Raw genomic sequence first — 23,048 nt, forward strand, 5'->3', positions numbered from 1 at the left:
ATTGTCGAATAGAGAATGAAGAGACTAATGACCTGTGCAGAGTACATTGACAGCTTGCATTGACAAATAGCACTTCTTCCATTTCATGCTAGAGGTCCATGCAGGCCAGTTGTTTTGATTGCTATACCCTATCAGAAATAGCAGATTCCAACGTTTCTAATGAACCTATTTTTGCAAAACAACTGTACAAATTGTGCGGATGGTCTCTGTTTCAGAATATTACTTTTTCCTAGAATTTTTCATGTCAGTAGGCTACTGGTGACAATCAGCAATAGCCATTTGGGATAGTCCATTCTATTCTTACTGTAAAATATGTCTGTTGACTGTGGTAGGGCCTGTGATGTCTGCTAAACGAACAAGTTCATTTTATTGGCATGGCGCATCCATAGCCTTGATTACTAAGCACAGATATTCTGTTGTTTTGAAATAAATTGCCTTGTATCGTTTTTTTATGACCTTCCTAAACAAAATGTTTATGGACTTAAATGGATTTATGGACTGTGTAAATTAACATCTGAAAGGCAGAGAGCGTCATAATGTTTCAAAATAAATGTAAATGTTTAATTTCTCTGCAGGAGAGGATTGGCCACCCCTCAGAGCCTGGATCCTCTCTATGTTTCTTCCTAGGTTCTGGCCTTTCTAGGGAGTTTCTCCTAGCTACTCTGCTTCTACACCTGCATTGCTTGCTGTTCGGGGTTTTAGGCTGGGTTTTTGTACAGCACTTTGAGACATCAGCTGATGTAAAAAGGGCTTTATAAATAAATGTGATTTGATTTGATAATTAGGTAATCACCAATTGTGAATAAAGAACAAGAAGGGCCATTCTATTGTACTCATCTGTTCTAATTATAATCTCACAATGGTGTACACCATATCAGTCCACCGAATTCAAGCAGTTTTATTAGCCTACTCTAGGCCAACTTGGAGTAGGCTACACAGTGAGAGCGTGCATTTTACAATGGCAAGACCAAGATGAATGGATGCACATGGTGCATTAGTGTTGCTACAAGATGTGAATGAAAACGACTCAGATGGAAGAACTGGATCATGACATCTCTGATGATTATTATTCTGATTCATGCTTAATGGTTTTTCATATCTGGGAAAGGATCCATATCGGGCTGCAGGTAAGCGAGTGTCGGATAATGGTTTGGATCAGATGGCACGGCTGTACTAGGTGAAAGGAGGAACTCGCTGGCCTGTTGCTGTGTTCTACAACATGCTTGACTTGGCTGCTATCAACATACAGGTGTTGTTTAAACAGTGCATGAACAACACCCTTCTGCATGAGCAGAAGAGACTTCATCGTGAGTCTGGCACATGGGCTACGAGAGAAACATATGAGAGCCGAAGCAGCAGCAAAGATTCCATGCGAGTCATTGAGCACATCGATCCACTTTTCATTTTCCATGTGTTTTGTCTTGTTTTTCCTCACACCTGGTTTCAATTCCATAAATCACTTGTTGTGTATTTAACCCTCTGTTCCCCCCATGTCTTTGTGTGAGATTATTTCTTTTAAGTGCTTGTGCACGTGTTTATTGGTGCGCGACGGGTTTTTGTACTCAATATCTTGTTATTTTTATGCCGTTGGTTTTGCTATTAAACTGCTCCGGCTATTACCAAGTTCTGCTCTCCTGCGACTAACTTCCCTGCCACCGGTTTGCACCCCTTACAAAAGTGACAGTCAGTATCTAGTGTGGCCACTAGCTATATTAAGTACTGCAGTGCATCTCCTCCTCATGGACTGCACCAGATTTGCCCGTTCTTGCTGTCAGATGTTACCCCACTCTTCCACCAAGGCACCTGCAAGTTCCCGGACATTCCTGGGGGAATGGCCCTAGCCCTCACCCGCTGATCGAACGGGTCCCAGACGTGCACAGTCCGATGATGCTGTGACACACCGCCCCAGACCATAACGGACCTTCCACCTCCAATTCAATCCTGCTCCAGAGTACAGGCCTCGGTGTAACGCTCTGTCCTTCGACGATGAACGCGAATCCGACCATCACACCTGGTGAGACAAAACCGTGACTCGTCAGTGGAGAGCACTTTTTGCCAGTCCTGTCTGGTCCAGCGATGGTGGGTTTGTGCCCATAGGCAACGTTGTTGCCGGTGATGTCTGGTGAGGACCTGCCTTACAACAGGCCTACAAGTCCTCAGTCCAGCCTCTCTCAGCTTATTGCGGACAGTCTGAGCACTGTTGGAGAGATTGTGTGTTCCTTGTGTAACTTGGGCAGTTGTTGTTGCCATCCTGTACCTGTCCTGCAGGTGTGATGTTCAGATGTACCGATCCTGTGCAGGTGTTGTTACACGTGGTCTGTCACTGCGAGGGCGTTTAGCTCTCCATCCTGTCTCCCTGTAGTGCTGTCTTAGGCGTCTCACAGTACGGCCATTGTAATTTATTGCCCTGGCCCCATCTGCAGTCCTCATGCCTCCTTGCAGCATGCCTAAGACACGTTCACGCAGATGAGCAGGGACCCTGGGCATCTTTCTTTTGGTGTTTTTCAGAGTCAGTAGAAAGGCCTCTTTAGTGCCCTAAGTTTTCATAACTGTGACCTTAATTGCTTACCATCTGTAAGATGTTAGTGTCTTAACGACCGTTTCACAGGCGCATGTTCATTAATTGTTTAAGGTTCATTGAACAAGAATGGGAAACAGTGTTTAAACCCTTTACAATGAAGATCTGTGAAGTTATTTGGATTTTTAAGAGTTTTCTTTGAAAGACAGGGTCCTAAAAATGGGACGTTTCTTTTTTTGTTGAGTTTAGTTGTAACAAAGGCACTCAACGCCTACAGAAACAGAAATGAATGAAAATGTTGTTATGTTCTTCCAAATATTTACATTTGGTATTCTAATGTTACCTAACACCTTCATAAGCAAACCAAATATTTACATTTGGTATTCTAATGTTACCTAACACCTTCATAAGCACAACCAAATTGCATTGGCACTGGGGTTCCAATGAGGCCAGGTTCTAGTGTTAAATTGAGATTTTGTGTCACTGATCTACACCCCATAATGTCAAAGTGGAATTATGTTTGTTTAACCTTTTAGAAATGAATACAAAATAAAAAGCTGAAATGTCTTCAGTCAATAAGTCAATACTTTGTTATGGCAAACCTAAATAAATTCAGAAGTAAAAATGTAAGTAGTTATTATTCTGTGTTCAATAATAGTGGTTAACATGGCTTTTGAATGACTACCTCATCTCTTTATCACACACATACAATTACCTGTAAGATCTGTGAGGGAAATGCTGTTGTCTGAAGACATAGGCTTGAATTGTACATCTTGTCTCATTGGTTCCTGTAGGTGCTGGGTAGAGATATGAGGGGGAGACGGTCATGACCCCCTCCTCAGACGTTTTGGCAGAACGCCCAGAACATGTTCTATAAGTTAAGATAGGAAATGGTGCCAGTCACATGCAGGAAGCAACCCTTTGAACCATATCTATGTAGCTTGTCTATGGAACTACTATATAAGAGGGGCGGCAGGTAGCCTAGTGGTTAGGGCGGTAGGTAGCCTAGTGGTTAGAGCGTTGGGCCAGTAACCGAAAGATTGAATCCCTGAGCTCACAAGGTAAAAAATATGTTGTTCTGCCCCTGAACAAGGCAGTTAACCCACGGTTCCCTGGAAGGCTGTCATTTTGCTCTTAACTGACTTGCCTAGGTTAAATTAAAAAAAGAGAACTAACAGGACTGTCCTGTGAGAACTCCTGATTGACGTGCCCTATGGTGCATTACGTTTGTTGGAAGCTCTCCAGCTTGCTGATAATAAAGAATGATTCGTTTAAGCTTGACTTGGAGTCCATGGTGGTAATTTCAATGACAGATCCCTCAGTCAAGCAGTGAATTTCCACCACAAAGACCAGGGGAGGTTTTCCAATACTCGCAATGAAGGCCACCTATGTGTGACCACTGTTGTGTCATCAGCAAACTTAATGATGGTGTTGGAGTCATGCCTGGTCGTGCAGTCATGAGTGAACTTCTACACCTGCATTGCTTGCTGTTTGGGGTTTTAGGCTGGGTTTCTGTACAGCACTTTGAGATATCAGCTGATGTACGAAGGGCTATATAAATAAATTTGATTTGATTTGATTTGATTTGAACAGGGAGTACAGGAGGGGACTGAGCACGCACCTCTGAGGGGCCCCCGTGTTGAGGAGCAGCGTGGCGGATGTTTTGTTACCTACCCTTACCACCTGGGGGCGGCCCGTCAGGAAGTCCTGGATCCAGTTGCAGAGGGAGGTGTTTGGTCCCAGGGTCCTTAGTTTAGTGATGAGCTTTGAGGGCACTATGGCGCTGAATGCTGAGCTGTAGTCAATAAATAGCATTCTCACAGAGGTGTTCCTTTTGTCCAGGTGGGATAGGGTAGTGTGGAGTGCAATAGAGATTGCACACTCTTGGCTTCCCTTAACCAGCTTCATGAGGAATATTTTTCCAACACCATTAAAGGAGTTTCCACATTTGCTGAGCACTTGTTGGCTGCTTTTCCTTTACCCTGCGGTCCAACTCATCCCGAACCATCTCAATTGGGTTGAGGTCGGGTGATTGTGGAGGCCAGGTCATCTGATGCAGCACTCCATCACTCTCCTTGGTAAAATAGCCCTTGACTTATTGTCCTGTGGAAAAATAAATGATAATCCCACTAAGCGCAAACCAGATGGGATGGCGTATCGCTGCAGAATGCTGTGGTAGCCATGCTTGTTAAGTGTGCCTTGAATTCTAAATAAATCACTGAGTGTCACCAGCAAAGTACACCCACACCATCACACTTCCTCCTCCATGCTTCATGGTGGGAACCACACATGTGGAGATCATCCGTTCACCTACTCTGTCTCACAAAGACATGGAGGTTGGAGGCAAAAATCTCAAATTTGGACTCATCAGACCAAAGGACAGATTTCCACTGGTCTAATGTCCATTGCTCGTGTTTCTTGGTCCAAGCAAGTTTCATATTCTTATTGGTGTCCTTTAGTAGTGTTTTTTATTTATTTTTTACATCAATTCAACCACGAAGGCCTAATTCACGCAGTCTCCTCTGAACAGTAGATGTTGAGATGTGTCTGCTATTATTAGGGCTGCAGTTTCTGAGGCTGGTAACTCTAATGAACTTACCGTCTGCAGCAGAGGTAACTTTGAAGAAACTTTCAAAGTTCTTGAAATGTTTCGGATTGACTGACCATCATGTTTTTAATGAATGATGGACTGTCGTTTCTCTTTGCTTGTTTGAGCTGTTCTTGCCACATGTTCTTTTACCAAATAGGGCTATCTTCTGATTGACTCAAATGCATTAAGGAAAGAAATTCCACAAATGAACTTTTAACAAGGCACACCTGTTAATTGAAATGCATTCCAGGTGACTACCTCATCAAATCAAATCAAATCAAATTTGATTTGTCACATACACATGGTTAGCAGATGTTAATGCGAGTGTAGCGAAATGCTTGTGCTTCTAGTTCCGACAATGCAGTAATAACCAACAAGTAATCTAGCTAACAATTCCAAAACTACTACCTTATACACCCAAGTGTAAGCTGGTTGAGAGATTGCCAAGAGTGTGCAAAGCTGTCATCAAGGCAAAGGGTGGCTACTTTGAAGAATCTCAAATTGAAAACACTTTTTTGGTTACTACATGATTCCATATGTGTTATTTCTGATGTCTTCACTATTATCATACAATGTAGAACATAGTAAAAATGATGGAAAACCCTTGAATGAGTGAGTAGGTGTGTCCAAACTTTTGACTGGTCCTGTTAATCTTCACCAAATCAATGCAAACTGGTATTTTTCCTAAAGATTTGAAAATTGCCAAAGTTATCCCCCTCTACAAATCTGGGGATTCCAGATCTTTTACACATTACCACCTAATATCTGTACTAACACGTTTGACTAAAATCCTAGAAAAATTGGTGCATAAGAGAATGTTGAAACATTTATATCAGCACTTTATTCTATATGAGCACCAATATGGTTTTTGTAAAAACGACTCCACAGATGTGTCTCTTTTGCAACTTGTGGATAAAATCGTTACAGCCCTGAACAACAACGAATACGCACTTGCCGTTTTTTTAGATGTATCCAAAGTGTTTGACACGGTTGATCATGAAATATTATTTATTGAATTGCATTATTACGTTTTCATGATTATACATATAACTGGCTATAACTTTATGTTTGTGATAGAGAACAATTTGTTCATACAAACATCTGTGCACCTACCAGGGCCAAGATATCCTGCCACAGGGTTCAATAATTGAACCTTTTTTTATTCCTAATCTATGTCATTGACCTTGCTGCTGTGTATTCTACCATACTTGTCATTCTCTTTGCTGATGACACCAATTTGATTTTATCACACAATAATTTGTATTCACTAATTAATGAAGCCAACTCAGGCATGGCCAAATTATCTTTAAATGTTAACAAATGTAACTTTATTGTATTAATCATTAATAAAAATAAGCATGGTAAAAAATAAAAAAAGAGCCAGAATCTTAATTGGTGGGAATGAAATGGAACATCCAGTAGATTCCGAATCTGAGTTCTAATTAATGAAAAGTTATCCTGGAAACAGCATACTTAATTTGCCTGCAGCAAAGTGATGAAATCTGTTGGTATCATCAGACAGTTTAGTGGTTTGGTTCATCAAGCTTGCTTCCTAACTCTATACTAACGCTGAACTAACGCCTCCTACCTACACAAATTACACATCATACAAAAGTCATTTGCAAGACTAGCCTCCTCTAATTACCTGGCTCCATCTGAACCTTTGTTTAAGAAACTCAATATCTTGTCTAATTACGACATTAATGTGAGCCCATTATGTACTTTCATCCGTTTACTCAAATAAAAAAAATGCTCATCTCACACTTAATATATTTTACTTGTCAGAGATACCACAGATGTTGTTACCAGTTGCATGCCACCGCCCACCATTCTCATTACACCTGATCTGACATTGACAAAAAAATCCTTAAGACTATCTATCTCAAGCATGTGTGTGACAGACACAAACACCAAATAAATAATGGACACCCCTCACCTCATCTGTTTAGTCGTTTTACTTTTAATAGTAAACATTACAAAATAACATGATCTCTACTTCATCTACAAAATAATAACTTAATATTCATGATCGTGGTAAGCGTCAAAAATGGTTTGGCTCCAACAACTGTTCATAAACATGCATACTGTTGAAATATAAAAATAGAAATACATCCCATTAATGTCCTTAATAAATCCATGACTAAGATTTTAAATAGTTCAGAATAAAATAATTAAAAACGCAGTTGAGTACAATAAGGCATTAAGATGTATCGCAAGAGCTGTACAGGTTCATAGAATATAGTTAAAAAATATAATTTGTTTTGCTTAATGCGGGAACCCTAAAATAACTTTGATTAAATCACTACTTTTCTCAACAGGAAGAACAAGTCTCAAATTTTTTTCAAGCTAACATACCAACACTAAACAGATGAAATGAAGCACTTCGGTACAAAACCAGGACTTATTGAAAGCATACCAGGGGTGGGGCACAGAACACAAGTAGCACCTGGATATACTTATCTCAACCTGACCTTTGACCTTTAAAGTCCTTCCATGACATCACACCTTAACCACTGAAAAAGTCTAACAACCAAAATTATCTGAGGAAAAGTGATCTTTCTCAGATTCATGGGGAGCAGTAAGTCATAATATGAGTTGTGATCAGAATGCTGTGCGCATATACAGTGGGGCAAAAAAGTATTTATTCAGCCACCAATTGTGCAAGTTCTTCCACTTAAAAAGATGCAAATAAATTCATTAAAAATCCTACAATGTGATTTTCTGGATTTTTTTTCTCATTTTGTCTGTCATAGTTGAAGTGTACCTATGATGAAAATTACAGGCCTCTCTCATCTTTTTAAGTGGGAGGACTTGTACAATTGGTGGCTGACTAAATACTTTTTTGCCCCACTGTACATGGTGGTGTCTAGAATTTGAATGAATGAGTTTTAATCATGTGAACTTGTACAAGGAACAAAACAAAGGAGACTATGGCAATGACAGTTACAAACAAAGAAAATGGCAGACATGGGTACAATTAATTTGACTGAATCAATGGCCACTTGATCTGTAGTGTAAGGGGGACTGCGGCTAACGTTCTTGTAGCATGATAACTTTACTTTTCCTAAAAGCAAAAAGTTGTCTTAGTTTCACTTTCATGCAAATTGTGTTTTAGGTGCAAGTGAACTGTGTCATGAGCCTGGCTGTACAGTAGCAGTCATGAGCACCTCATTGTGTATTAAAATGTGGCCGTGCCCAGAGAGGAAGACGCAGAGCAAATACCTGTCTGAACCTTCGGCGAAATTAAACATCAACATTTGTAAGGTGCTTGATACTCCTTAACTCAACTTTACCAATGTTTTTTTCTCTCTACTGTACCTGAAACAAATAGATGAAGTACACTGTTCATAATCACCATTACAGTATGGGCTAACCTCCAGATACATCGTTGGCCCTATTTAAAACAGACATACTCTGTGAAAACACAATTTATACACAGTGTCTACTCCTGTCCATTTCTGGAAGGTAGCAGCCCCTGACTTATGTGCTATTCTCCCCCTCAACTTTTCATTCTCTCTCAGAATATCCTACTAATATACGCAACCTTTTGTAAGATAATTTCCCTGTTACTCTTTTATATCATCCCCCAACTTCTTACTACGAGCCTTTCTTTTGAAGGCTCGGAAAAGAGAGCGACAAAAAGGAGACAAAAGGAAAGTCTTTCTGACATACACATTACTAGCAGAGGGGAGTAGTTGCTGGGACTGAGGGAGACCAAGGGTGGAAGGAGGGAGGGAGAGGGATAGAGTAGACGCACACAAGACCACATATAGGAGTCATAGGAGTCCTGAAAGTGCAAGAAAGTTCAGCCACGTTGGGGAAACTCACTTTCGTATTTGTCGTTGTCTCGGGTTATCGAATCAGCAGCGTACGTCCCCCTCTCGCCACATTCTCCTAACTGTTCTCACATACTTTCTCTCTGCCTCTGTCTCCCCTAAGCCAGCCCGCTCTGTCCCTTTCCACCTTTTCCACTAGCTATGGGACTTTGAGTAGCCACATTCTTTACTGTGGCTCTCCCCTAAGCAAGCCCCCTTTGTCCTCCTAACCTCTCACTATAGGACTTAGGGACTCAAGGGGATGTGGTTCAAATGAGGCTCCACTCTGCTAACTGTGGGACTGAGGCTGGATGCTGGAGCAATCCGACACTAGCAGGTCCACCACCGTGTTGCCGCTGATGTAGAAGTTTGGGGCGGACACCATGTTGCCAAGGGACATGGAGGAGCTGGATGCCCCACTAGAGGTGACAGGGCTGGGAGATCCCCCTTGGCCCCCTGTGCTGTGGGTGCCCATGTGGCCCTGCAGCTGGGTGGGGGTCTTGCAGTGCACCCCGCACAGCTGGCACACAAGGACACCGCCGGAGCCCGTGCCGCCGAAGACGCCAGCGCTCTCCTTCCACTCCTGGCCGTGGTGCTTCTGGGCGTGGACGCGCAGGTAGGTCAGAGTGGTGAAGCCTGGAAGAGACACAGAGAGTTAGCGGTTAGTATCATTTCAAGGCTGTACAAGTAATGCTTTATAGCGTGGCTCCCCAAAAGGCAAGTGATTTTATTTGGCCCCCCAAGTTTTCTGAGCAAAAAAACAAACATTGTTGGACTAAGACTGTAAAAACAACAGCAAATCTGCTGCAAGTGATTTTGATTTTAGAAGTCCGTTCCAAATGATTCCCACGCATGATAAAGAGATATAAGGTACCAGTCAAAAGCTTCTCATTCAAGGGTTTTTCTTTATTTTTAAAAACTTTTTTCTACATCGTAGAATAATATTGAAGACATCAAAACTATGAAATAACACATATGGAATCATGGAGTAACCAAAAAAAGTGTTAAAAAAATCGAAATATATTTTAGATTCTTCGAAGTAGCCATCCTTTGCCTTAATGACAGCTTTGCAAACTTTTGGCACTCTGCGGTCCAACTCATCCCAAACCATCTCAATTGGGTTGAGGTCGGGTGATTGTGGAGGCCAGGTCATCTGATGCAGCACTGCATCACTCTCCTTCTTGGTCAAATAGCACATACACAGCCTGGAAGTGTGTTGGGTTATTGTTCTGTTGAAAAACAAATGATCGTCCCACTAAGTGCAAACCATATGGGAAGGTGTTTTGCTGCAGAATGCTATGGTTGCCATGCTGGTTAAGTGTGCCTTGAATTCTAAATAAATCACTGACAGTGTCACCAGCAAAGCACCCCCACACCATCACACCTCTTCCTCCATGCTTAACGGTAGGAAACACACAAGCAGAGATCATCCGTTCACCTACTCTGTGTCTCACAAAAAACATGACGGTTGGAAAATCTCAAATTTGGACTAATCAGACCAAAAGGAGAGATTTCCACCGGTCTAATGTCCATTGCTCGTGTTTCTTGGCCCAAGCATGTCATTTCTTCTTATTGGTGTCCTTTACTAGTGGTTTCATTGCAGCAATTCGACCATGAAGGCCTGATTCATGCAGTCCCCTCTGAACAGTTGATGTTGAGATGTCTGTTATTTGAACTCTGTGAAGCATATATTTGGGCTGCAATTTCTGAGGCTGGTAATTCTAATGAACGTATCCTCTGCAGCAGAGGTAACTCTGGGTCTTCCTTTCCTGTTGTGGTCCTTATGAGAGCCAGTTTCATAGTGCTTGATGTTAATTGTGACTGCACTTGAAGAAACTTTCAAAGTTCTTGAAATTTTCCAAATTGACTGACCTTCATGTCTTAAATTTCTCTTTGCTTTTTTTTTACCTGTAATTGCCATAATATGGCCTTGGTCTTTTACCAAATGGAGCCATCTTCTGTATACCACCCCTACCTTGTCACAACACAACTGATTGGCACAAAGGCATTATGAAGAAATTCCATAAATTAACAAGGCACAGTTGTTAATTTAAATGCATTCCAGGTGACTACCTCATGAAGCTGGTTGAGAGAATGCCAAGAGTGTGCAAAACTGTCATCAAGGCAAATTGTGGCTACTTTGAAGAATTTCAAATATAAAATATATTTTGATTTGTTTATCATTTTAATTGGTTACTACATGTCACTTCCTAGTTTTAATGTCTGAAAATAGTCCAAATAAATAAAAACCCTTGAGAGAGTAGTTGTGTCCAAATTTTTGACTGGTACTGCATGTGATCGTATTGTAGTGAACATTGTTGTGTCTTCTGTGAAGATGCTGTGAAGTTTGAAGAAGAGGTGAGAGCAATCCTTGACATGTATAATCAAAGTAGAATACTCTCCGGCCATGATAATAAAGATCTGTTCATTTAACTTTGAAACTGTGAAATTGAGGAAATACTCCGTCTGTGTTTGAAGTTCAAGTGGAACCAGTGTAAAGGAGGTTGGAACAGTGATGCCAACTGTGCTGACCAACTCACTGCTGTGTTAAATAATGTAACGACAACAAACCCAAAGCACACAGACTAACAGAAAATACATTCCACCATGATGAAGGCCGGTGAGAGCTTTTAGGACTATCAGGAACGAATGGAGATCTTCCTCCAGCACTCTGGTCTGACCCCTGACAAAGACTCATTCGGCAGTCTGCTGTGTCATGCAGTGGTTACTGGCCTGCGACAAGACCAGAAGACAGCTGTGACCACTACATGCATTGGGTGGGAGACAAAGACCCTTGCTGATGTCAAACCTCACATCCCCATGCAGAAAGACAAATCAGGTCTAAGAACTCCAAGGCTGGTGCTTAACTACAAGCTGCACAGTTGATGTTATTTGCTGGAGGAAGAGGATACTGTGGAGGTGGAGGTCAAGGATGAGGCAGATGGCCTCGGTAGAGGAAGGGGAAGAGGCAGATGGTGAGGAGAGCAAGGCACCTCTGGAAAGAGAGACTGGAGCTGCTACAACTGTGGCAAGCCAGGACATTTTGCAAGGGACTGTCCTGGTGATGGTAATAACCTTCCATATTTGCCCAGAAAATGGCGAAAACCTGGAAGATTTCATTCCCCCTGGAGGTAGTACTGTGGTTCAATATGTTGATGACCTGTTGGTCTGTTCCACATCTGAGGAAATCTATCACAAAGATACATTGTTGATGTTCTTAGCTGAAAATGGTCATAAAGCTTCCCTCTCTAAGATGCAGTTGTGTAGAAGTTATGTTAAATATTTGGGTCATGACATTACTTCTGAGGTGCAAGGCCCTCTCTAAAGATAAGCTTGTGGCGATAAAGTCTCTGCCTAAACCTGTTCCTAAGCAGCACAATGTCGCTGTTGGGAGTGGCTTGCTACTGTCGTCGATGCTTGAAAGACTGTGCGGAGACAGTACAGCCTCTGCAGCAGGAAGACATTATGGAAGAAAGATGGAAATGTCTGAAGTGGTGACTTTAAAGCAGGCTCTAATGTTGTGTTGACACAGTACCACAGAGTTGGCTGTAGGCCTGTGGGGTACTACTCTTAAGCGTTTAGACACTTATCCGAGGCATAGTATCCTGCCTCCGCTCTGTTGCAACTCGGTTTTGACATGTTCTGATATTGTAGCAATATATATAATATATAATATAATATCTACACCGATAGTCGATTTGCATTTGGTGTTGTGCGCGATTTTGGCATGTTGTGGAATAGACCATTTTTTACTTAGTCTGGAAAAACTATTGCTCACAGTGATTTTGTCTCCTCTTTGCTGACGGCCATTCAGCTTTCCTCATCTTTTGGAGTGGTTAAAGTGCCAAGCACACACTTCTGCAAAGGACAGCTTTTCATCCAAAATTCAGAATGCTGCCCCCTACCCTAGAGAAGTTAACGACCGTTCCACAGGTGCATGTTCATGAATTGTTTATGGTTCTTTGAACAAGCATGGGAAACAGTGTTTAAACCCTTTACAATGAAGATCTGTGAAGTTACTTAGATTTTTATGAATTATCTTTGAAAGACAGGGTCCTGAAAAAAAGAGAAGTGTCTTTTTTTGCTGAGTTTATATGTCATTAATTTCCACTGAACCAAAAATAGAAATGAAACATGCAACAACTTTAAAGATTTTACTGAGTTATAGTTCAAATACTTATTTTCCACCATAATTTGCAAATAAATTCATTCAAAATGCTACAATGTGATTTTATCAATTTTTTTTCTCATTTTGTCTGTCATAGTTGAAGTGTACCTATGATGAAAATTACAGGCCTCTCTCATCTTTTTAAGTAGGAGAACTTGCACAATTGGTGGCTGACTAAATACTTTTTTTGCCCCACTGTAACTACTCCTCAGCACCCCCCCTCCCCTCCACACACACACACTTTAAAGTGGCCTTTTATTGTCCCCAGCCCAAGGTCCATCTGTGTAATGAGCTTGGTGTTTAATCAGCTTCTTGATATGCCACACCTGTCAGGTGGATGGATTATCTTGGCAAAGGAGAAATGCTAACTAACAGGGATATAAACAAATTAGTGTACAAGTTGAGACAAAAAAAAGCATTTTGTGCATGGACTTGACACATTTTTCCATGCCAGGACTTGACAAATGTTTATTACCTCTAAATAAACCATTTATAAACTTTGAATGTTTATTAAGATCAGATAAACCACTTATAAACTCGAAACGTTTCTTAACATCTTCACCCGTCAAACAATCTGGGGTGTTGACAGACACTCACTGCGGTTACAGAGATGGCAGGCGTGGTGCTGCGATTGGTTGTGGACCCTCATGTGATCGGTGATGTAGGCAGCAGACAGGAGCTTGCCGCATATGTGGCACGGGACCTTCTCCTCGTGGCGGATCATATGGGCACGTAGCCGGTCCCTCGTGGCGAAGCTGGATTCGCACGTCTAAACACATCAAGAGATATGAGGAATGACTGGTTATCCATAAAGATACAGAGGAAGCAGTAGTTTAAGCCTATAGAGGTTAAGCCCCGTCTAAGCCGGGCAGGTTTTGATTTATTTTAAGACCGCTTAATGTATCCAAGAGATGTATAAAAAACATTATTGGATGAATTTGGCATTACTGCTATTAGCAGTGAATAACAGGTTCACTGGAATCAACAAATAGTCCCCACAAAAAAAATCTACAGGAAGTTTGTTCTGAAGCGCTTCTCCTATATCTGAGAGATAAGGAAGATCAGGAAACATTTTGTTGTTTTTAAACATACACTGCTCAAAAAAATAAAGGGAACACTAAAATAACACATCCTAGATCTGAATGAATGAAATATTATTATTAAATACTTTTTTCATTACATAGTTGAATGTGCTGACAATAAAATCACACATAAATTATCAATGGAAATCAAATGTATCAACCCATGGAGGTCTGGATTTGGAGTCACACGCAAAATTAAAGTGGAAAACCACACTACAGGCTGATCCAACTTTGATGTAATGTCCTTAAAACAAGTCAAAATGAGGCTCAGTAGTGTGTGTGGCCTCCACGTGCCTGTATGACCTCCCTACAACACCTGGGCATGCTCCTGATGAGGTGGCGGATGGTCTCCTGAGGGATCTCCTCCCAGACCTGGACTAAAGCATCCGCTAACTCCTGGATAGTCTGTGGTGCAACGTGGCATTGGTGGATGGAGCGAGACATGATGTCCCAGATGTGCTCAATTGGATTCAGGTCTGGGGAACGGGCAGGCCAGTCCATAGCATCAATGCCTTCCTCTTGCAGGAACTGCTGACACACTCCAGCCACATGAGATCTAGCATTGTCTTGCATTAGGAGAAATCCATGGCCAACATATGGTCTCACAAGGGCTCTGAGAATCTCATCTCGGTACCTAATAGCAGTCAGGCTACCTCTGGCGAGCACATGGAGGCCCCCCAAAGAAATGCCCCCCAAAGGCCCCCCAAAGAAATGCCACCCCACACCATGACTGACCCACCGCCAAACCGGTCATGCTGGAGGATGTTGCAGGCAGCAGAACGTTCTCCACGGCGTCTCCAGACTGTCATGTCTGTCACATGTGCTCAGTGTGAACCTGCTTTCATCTGTGAAGAGCACAGGGCGCCAGTGGCGAATTTACCAATCTTGGTGTTCTCTGGCAAATGAAAAACGTCCTGCACAGTGTTGGGCTGTAAGCACAACCCCCACCTGTGGACGTTGGGCCCTCATACCACCCTCATGGAGTCTGTTTCTGACCGTTTGAGCAGACACATGCACATTTGCGGCCTGCTGGAGGTCATTTTGCAGGGCTCTGGCAGTGCTCCTCCTGCTCCTCCTTGCACAAAGGTGGAGGTAGCGGTCCTGCTGCTGGGTTGTTGCCCTCCTACGGCCTCCTCCACGTCTCCTGATGTACTGGCCTGTCTCCTGGTAGCGCCTCCATGCTCTGGACACTACGCTGACAGACACAGCAAACCTTCTTGCCACAGCTCGCATTGATGTGCCATCCTGGATGAGCTGCACTACCTGAGCCACTTGTGTGGGTTGTAGACTCCGTCTCATGTTACCACTAGAGTGAAAGCACCGGCAGCATTCAAAAGTGACCAAAACATCAGCCAGGAACATAGGAACTGAGAAGTGGTCTGTGGTCCCCACCTGCAGAACCACTCCTTTATTGGGGGTGTCTTGCTAATTGCCTGTAATTTCCACTTGTTGTCTTTTCCATTTGCACAACAGCATGTGAAATTTATTGTCAATCAGTGTTGCTTCCTAAGTGGACAGTTTGATTTCACAGAAGTGTGATTGACTTGGTGTTACATTGTGTTGTTTAAGTGTTCCCTTTATTTTTTTGAGCAGTGTATATTTAACCCCTTATTTTAGGCAATAAACTACAAGATATACAGTGCATTCAGAAAGTATTCAGACCCGTCTACTTTTCCCACATTTTGTTATGTTACAGCCATATTCTAAAATGTATACAATATTTTTTTCCCCAGCTTCAATCTATACCCCATAATGACAGAGAACACCACCACGTTCGTGAGAGTCATCTTTCAACAGATTGATCTTAATACTTTGTAGGCCAAACCGGTCGGACGCTACAGACGTTTTATGAGAACAGCAATGTTTGGGATGTCTCATGGTCTGACAAACACTGCTCTAGCTCTGCCACCACCACAGATGCGGAAGGGCAATATCAGCGGATGCACAGCTTAAACAGATGGATTTTGATTGGGATTTTTTTATTATGTTAATTACATTTCCGCTGGGAAGCGGAAATTGTAGGCTCAGGGTTAATAGCAAAATTATCTTTCATTTTGATTTAATTCAGGGTTGGAGTCAATTCCATTTCAATTCAGTCAATTAAGGAAGTAAACTCAAATTCCAATACCAAAGAAAATTGGAATTTCAGTTCACTTCCTGAATTGACTGAATTTAAATGGAATTGATCCCAACCCCAATTCTATTACAATGGATAGTTATGGTACGAAGGATTTAAGGTACAGAGAAGCAAATTGATGGTTAACAATGACTGTATTGAGATGTGTAAAAGGATATAAAATAGCACAAACATCAAGTACCGGACACTTGAAGGGTCGTTCAGAAGAGTGGACTTGTCTGACATGACTGTTGAGATGGTCGGGCCTGAAAGAAGTGAGACAGGAAGAGTTGAGACCACAACACCTTGTTATACACTTTCTCCAGCTGAAAATGTGAACTTCCAAATTCAAAACTTTGTCAGATGTCTTAAGATAAGTTCAAGTCCCAGGGCGTGTTTTGTGTAGATTCAGCTAAATGCCACAACCCAATATGAATGAAAAAGATACAAAATTTGTGGTGCTTAAATTTTCCATTCATTTTGGGTTGAGCCTTACAGCTGCATCTACACAACTCATGGCATGGGATGTGGACTCATCTTGATCTTCATCTACTTTTGAGGTCTAAAACATCTGACAAACCCGTTGGATCACAGACACAAAGTGTAAGAAAGCGAAATACAGAGAGAGAGAGGCAATATATGAAAACATTTTCTTTGTCTGCCCAAATTAACACAACCCTGCTCTCTGGCCTATAGCGTGCCATTCTCACCTGGAGAAAGCCTTGGCACAGTGGGGGCACACGTAGGGTTTCTCCACACCACCTTGGTGAGAGCGCACGTGGTGGCTCATGCGGTCCTTCCTCTTGAACCTCTGCTGGCAGATGGGGCAGGAGAAGGGTTTCTCATCCGAGTGGGAGAGACGGTGTCGGTTAAGGTGGTACACGTCTCGGAAGGCCTTCCCGCACGTTTCACAAGCGTGATTCTTCCGCACAGGGTTTGGGTTCGATGGCCGCTGGGGGGGAGGGGGTGAGGAGAACAAACATTGTTTGTGAGGAGTAAAAACTGTTTTTTATGCATTGTCGGACATGACTATTACACATGCCTTGTTGATTATTTACATATCATATAGTCGAGTCTCTGTGTCTTTCCGAACCACGCAGACAAACATGGCTCGCTACACCTAGATCATTTCTTTGGACCGTTTGCATAAAGTGCTGAATTCCCTCTATTGAAAATAAGGCTTTTCCACAATCTCCATAAAGACCATGCAAGAGAAAGCTAAAGTCTAGTTTTCCTTTTCACGGACGACGACAACAACAACCTCCAGAAGCACCCTGACCCACCTGTGCTGTCGCCCCCGCCCCCATGTCAACAGCTGCAGGAGGAGCATGGGGGTTAACGCTAGCCACTACGCTTGCCATGGCAACCTCTTCGCCATCCTGACTACCCACAGCTGGCTGCTGGGACGCCAGCACGCTGGGAGGGGGGAGAGGGGGAGGAACGGAGAGGTGGAGCAGGGTGAGGGGGACCGTGTACCTCTCCGTCCTACCTCCCGACACCACCTGCGCTGGGCCGGCACCATTGCCACCCTCCTTTGCCCCCTCCTCCTGCTCCCCTGCTCGCTTCATGCGTACCCCGGTGTGGACCGACTGGTGCCGCCGCAGGTTGTAGTTGTTCTTGAACTGCTTGCTGCATATGGCACAGATGTGGGGCACACGGGCAGGCCGGGACACCGTCTTCACTGTAGGACGGAAGACCGGAAGAAGAGAGGGAATGAAAGAGGAAGACAGGGAGAGGAAATGCACATTAATAACAATATCCCTATCAATTCAAAATATAATAGTATGAAGACTAACACATTATGCTTATAACAGGATAACAGACCACTTGTTTGGCAATCTACATTACTTCCTTTTCAACTTAATTGCTGATAACGGCTGAAGAAGCAATGGTATTTCACAACCCATGATTCTCTCACCAGGTAAGGGTTCTTCATTGAGGGCAGCAGTGTCCACCGTGGAAGGAGGATGGACAATGTGCTCTGTGGGAGGAGTCTGAGGAGAGGCCATATGGACTGGTAAGAGTTCTGATTGGAGGGTCCCCTCCACTTGGTTTTGGGTGGGAGTAGTCTGGAGAAATAAACACAGCCATCAGCAGAAAGTCACTGCATTGTCTAGGGCAGGTATTCCCAAACTGGGGTACCCCCAGGAATAGCGCAATGCCGTCGGGGTTCACCAAATAAAAAATGTGATTCGCATTTTTTTTATATAATTTAAAAAATATATACATATATATAAAAAACATTCTTCACATTTTAAAAACATTTATATTTTCCAACGGGGCAATACATTTTGGTGAGGTCTTTTTCGCCTGAGTAGCCTCGTTTCACTGCAAAAATCAAATGAAACCATCTAGTGTTCAGGGAAACAACAACACAATGTGAAATACAGGTAGCCTCGTCAAATAATCAACATCCAATCACATTAACCGTTACTCTGGTGGGAATTCCACTAACGATCAGTACGTAGCTGCTGCTCATTCCATTTGCTCAAAAATTGATAAATGGTTAAAAAAAAAAGTAAGGCCATAGAGACAGATAACAGCTCTACTGGTAGTACTGCTACTACCAGCAGTACTATACCTGCACCTGTCGACAACAGAAGTTGTTCTGCTTCCACGAGCACATCCAATGCTAGCATCAGTAATTCTACATTCGTGTTAGCCCAGCTAACATGGACACTGACAGTTGTAAATCTGATGCAGCCGAAGAGCTACTGCCCCCTTCCCCAGGAAAGCACCGAACAACAGACAGGGACATTGGACCATCGAAGACGCAAATATGATGAGAACTACATTGATTGGGGTTCACTTATATTGGGAGTAGTGCCTTTCCTCAGCCACAGTGTGTTATATGTTCAAAAGTACTATCTCACAACTCGATGAAACCTTCACTCTTAAGCAGACATTTAGAAACAAAACAGACCAATTTGAAAAATAAGCGACGGGAGTTTTTTGAGCGAGAATTAAGACGACTTTCGAGTAGTAAGACATGTATAAAAGCAACAGATGCCATTAATAAGGAGCTAGAAGCGTCTTATATAGTGAACTACCAAGTGGCTAGGATAGGCAAGCCCCATACTATTGTGGAGGACTTAATTCTGTCGTGGATATAGCTGGGACAATGCTGGGGGAAAAGGCACAAAAAACTATACAGACAATGCCTTCATCAAATAACACAGTTTCACCACGCATCAGTGACATGGCAGGAGATGTTCTGAAACAATTACTGCTTCGTATACAAGCCAGTGAATTCTATGCGCTACAGCTTGATGAGTCAACACATGTGGCGGGCCTGGCACAGCTCCTGGTACATGTCCGTTACATTTATGGGAGGACAATTAAGGAAGACATCCTATTCTGCAAACCACTGGAAACCAGGACAACAGGAGAGGATATGTTTAAAGTACTGGACAGTTTTATGACATCAAATGGACTTTGGTGGTCAAGATGTGTTGGTATCTGTACTGATGGCACAAAAGCCATGACAAGGGGACATAGTGGAGTGGTGACGCGCGTGCAAGCAGTTGCTCCCGACACCACTTGGGTACACTGCAGCATCCACCGAGAGACTCTTACTGCCAAAGGAATGCCTGACAGCTTGAAAGACGTTTTGGACACTACAGTGAAAATGATTAACTTTGTTAAAGCAAAGTCCCTGAACTCTCCTGTATTTTCTGCGATATGCGATGATATGGGCAGCGACCATGTTACACTTATACAACATACAGGAGTGCGCTGATTATCCAGGGGCAAAGTATTGACACTTTTTTTTTTTTTTATAAAATTGAAAGACGAGCTTAGTTTTCTTCACTGACCATCATTTTCACTTGTCTGACCGCTCTCATGATGACGAGTTCCTCACAAGACTGGCCTACCTGGGTGATGTTTTTCTCACCTGAATGATCTGAATCTAGGATTACAGGGGACTCTCCGCAACTATATTCAATGTACGGGACAAAATTGAGGCTATGATTAAGCAGTTGGAGCTCTTCTCTCTCTCTGCACTAACAAGGACAACACACAGGTCTTTCCATCATTGTATGATTTTTTGTGTGCAAATGAACTCAAGCTAACGGACAATGTCATATGAGATATAGTGAAGAACCTGAGTGAGTTTGGTGCAAATTAGGCAGGTACTTTTCCAAAACGGACGGCACAAACAACTGGATTCATTATCCCTTTCATGCCCTGCCTCCAGTCCACTTGCCAATATCTGAACAAGAGAGCCTCATTGAAATTGCAACAAGCAGTTCTGTGAAAATTTAATTTAATCAGAAGCCACTGCCAGATTTCTGGATTGGGCTGCGCTCAGAGTATCCTGTCTTGGCAAATCGCGCTGTTAAGACACGGACGCCCTTTCCAACCACGGACCTCGGCCCGCACTAGCATGAAAACTACATACAGGCACAGACTGTGAGTGGAAAATTATTTAAAACTGAGACTCTCTCCAATACAACCCAACATTGCAGTTATGTGCATCCTTTCCAGCACACCCTTCTCAATTAACCTGTGGTGAGTTATTCACAATTTTCTAGGAACAAAAAGTTGTATATGTAAGATGGTTAAATAAAGAGAAAAATTATTGATTATTATTATATTATTATTTGTGCCCTTGTCCTAGAAGAGCTCTTTGTCACTTCCCACGAGCCTGGTTGTGACAAAAACTCACACTCAGTCTTATGTTTAATAAATGTATGGTATGTGTCTTTTTCCCAATGCAGTTCAACCAAACCCCCCCCCCCCCCATTATTTAGAGGGGCGTTCTACTACGCTCCCATTGGCTAGCTAACGTTGTCTCTCTCACAGGCGATGAGCGCAGACACAGTGGCCTTCCAAGGTAAGGATGGGAAGTGTCATTTAACAATAAGCTGCCTACCATAATGCAGGCCTATTATCATCATGTCTGGTAACATTTGCCCATTTGTCTGGTAACATTTGCCCATGTATTTATTTTTTTGTTTCAATGACTTTTAAAAATAGCTCAGAACTTTGCTGAATTCCCTCAATTGAAGGTCAGCTAAGTTAAAATGGGCTACTTAACGTTACTAGGTCGGTATTTGAAGTTACACTACTAATGATAATATATCATCAGGTTAAAGCATATGTTTATTATTCATCATTTCTCTAATATTTTAGCTAATCATTCAGTCGAATTGCGCTATGCTACAGCCATTGAATCTGTCTTTGCGCGTTAAAGGACGTTAATGGATAGCTCTGTCCACATTACGTTGTTATATTTTTCAATCTTGAAATACAAGGGCAAACGTTATTAATCAGTGACTGAAATTTGGCGCTCCGTGGTATTCACTTCCGGACTTGGAGAGCGTCCAAAGCCTCGAGGAACGCCTCTCTGAATAACGGGGCGTGGTTTTGGCTTAACTGCGGTGTGGGAAAAGAAAGACGCTTCACACGTAGTATGTGTGGCAGGCTTACAATGATGGCAAAAGACAACATTTGAGAGTGCGCTGACCCTGGTGCTAGAGGGGGTACGCAGCTGGAGGTTGAATGTTTGAAGGGGTAACGGGACGATAAAAAGTTTGGGAACCACTGGTTTAGAGTAAATGCTACTTCGTTTACCTAAATGGACAGGCCCCTGGGGCTACAGACAAAAAAAATATTCAACAGCCATTTTTCAGAAAAGCGCACACACGAATAGAAAGAAGGTCAATTAAAACTTACCTGGAAGAGAAAATTGCTCCAAGCAGCATCCATTTTGCACCAAAGCGATGAAGAGTATAAAATCAGCTAAGTAATCCTGATGGCGATTCGACAGTAAAACCGTTGGCATAATATTTAATCGCACTGTTGATGATTGTGGCGAGAAGATCTATGTTGACAGTATTCAAATGCAACAAGAAAAGTATGCTATTGATCATCCGAAAGGGACATGCAACTATCAAAAATGTACCTAAAATATTTATCTAACAGGCGTATTCAAGCTATTCAAATTTACGCAGGCGTTTCGTCTAGGCTGACTGCCTGAGTGGAATTGCCAGCTCCAATAGTGGCCTATTTATCTTTGACTTTGGTTTCAAACTTTAATTTTATCAAAGCATAAGGAATGCATATCTTTTGGCATTGATGACTTTGAAACCAAAAATCTGTGCGCACAAAATCAATGTTATTTATATAGCCGTAGTCATAATAGGTCGATCTTAAAATTAAAAGTAATGCATTACGCACAATGACAACTACTATCAGTGTTACAATAAAAGCATTCGAAAGAGTAGCAGTTCATTATTTTAATTTATGAATCTATTCTGCCGATTTCCCCCAACAGGCCAATCGCTTGTTTTGTCGAAGCCTCGTTGTTGGATTCAAGCCCTGACCCTAAGCTAAGAGCGCTCGCGCCGGGACGCCGCCTATCGCTCCACCTCGGCTGTTCAATTGCGAGGATGTCATCTTTCTTTTTTTATTGCTCGCTCTCCCTCCTCCCTCCATGTATCTTTCTTCCTTTTCTTTTTAAATCCTCTTTCTTCTCCCCCTCCTCTCTTTTTCTTGCACCGCTATGTCCCAGTTGCTCTTAAAGGGATATCATTTATATTCGTTGGTCGCCCTCTTTAAGTTCCCTTTCCCCCATTGGAGCATTTCCTTTCTGCCCCCTCCTCTTCGGGATTTCGGCCGACAGATATTGCACTACAGTATTTTTCAGACCATCATAAATAGATCTCTGCCGTTGCTATAGAGAGAAATATTAATGGAGTCTTTTTGAAGGCCCTAGCTCCGCCATGTTCGTTGGACAAAGCCTATGAGGAAAAT

At 42.5% G+C, this 23,048-nt stretch overlaps 1 protein-coding gene across 3 annotated transcripts; it reads right to left on the reverse strand.

Moving 5' to 3' along the window:
• Positions 1 to 7,047: 7,047 nt before the first annotated feature.
• LOC110498813 (myc-associated zinc finger protein) lies at positions 7,048 to 22,803 on the reverse strand. 3 transcript variants are annotated; one of them, XM_021575444.2, is made up of 7 exons: positions 21,969 to 22,803; positions 18,208 to 18,358; positions 17,573 to 17,970; positions 17,000 to 17,241; positions 16,492 to 16,555; positions 13,689 to 13,860; positions 7,048 to 9,559 (listed from the first exon to the last, which is right to left on the reverse strand). In XM_021575444.2, the coding sequence occupies exons 1-7, from the start codon at positions 21,999 to 22,001 to the stop codon at positions 9,213 to 9,215; spliced, it is 1,407 nt and encodes a 468-aa protein (XP_021431119.1). In that variant the 5' UTR covers positions 22,002 to 22,803; the 3' UTR covers positions 7,048 to 9,212. The 3 variants fall into 3 exon arrangements, with proteins under 3 accessions (XP_021431119.1, XP_021431118.1, XP_021431120.1); XM_021575443.2 differs by having other exon boundaries at positions 16,483 to 16,555; XM_021575445.2 differs by having other exon boundaries at positions 16,483 to 16,555; positions 17,864 to 17,970; positions 21,969 to 22,801.
• Between the last annotated feature and the right edge of the window lie 245 nt (positions 22,804 to 23,048).

Source organism: Oncorhynchus mykiss, chromosome 20 (assembly GCF_013265735.2).
Source record: "Oncorhynchus mykiss isolate Arlee chromosome 20, USDA_OmykA_1.1, whole genome shotgun sequence".
Lineage (NCBI taxonomy): Eukaryota > Metazoa > Chordata > Actinopteri > Salmoniformes > Salmonidae > Oncorhynchus > Oncorhynchus mykiss.

What these genes read in the sequence shown, in the direction of transcription:
- LOC110498813 (XM_021575443.2), bottom strand. Translation starts at nt 22,001, where the DNA reads ATGGATGCTGCTTGGAGCAATTTTCTCTTCCAG. An exon ending in TGTGCCAAGGCTTTCTCCAG is followed by an intron (nt 16,556 to 16,999) that starts GTGAGAATGGCA and finishes CACTTCTTTCAG; the next exon opens with GCCCGACCATCTCAACAGTC. An exon ending in TCAAGTGTCCGGTACTTGAT is followed by an intron (nt 13,861 to 16,482) that starts GTTTGTGCTATT and finishes TGATGTGTTTAG; the next exon opens with ACGTGCGAATCCAGCTTCGC.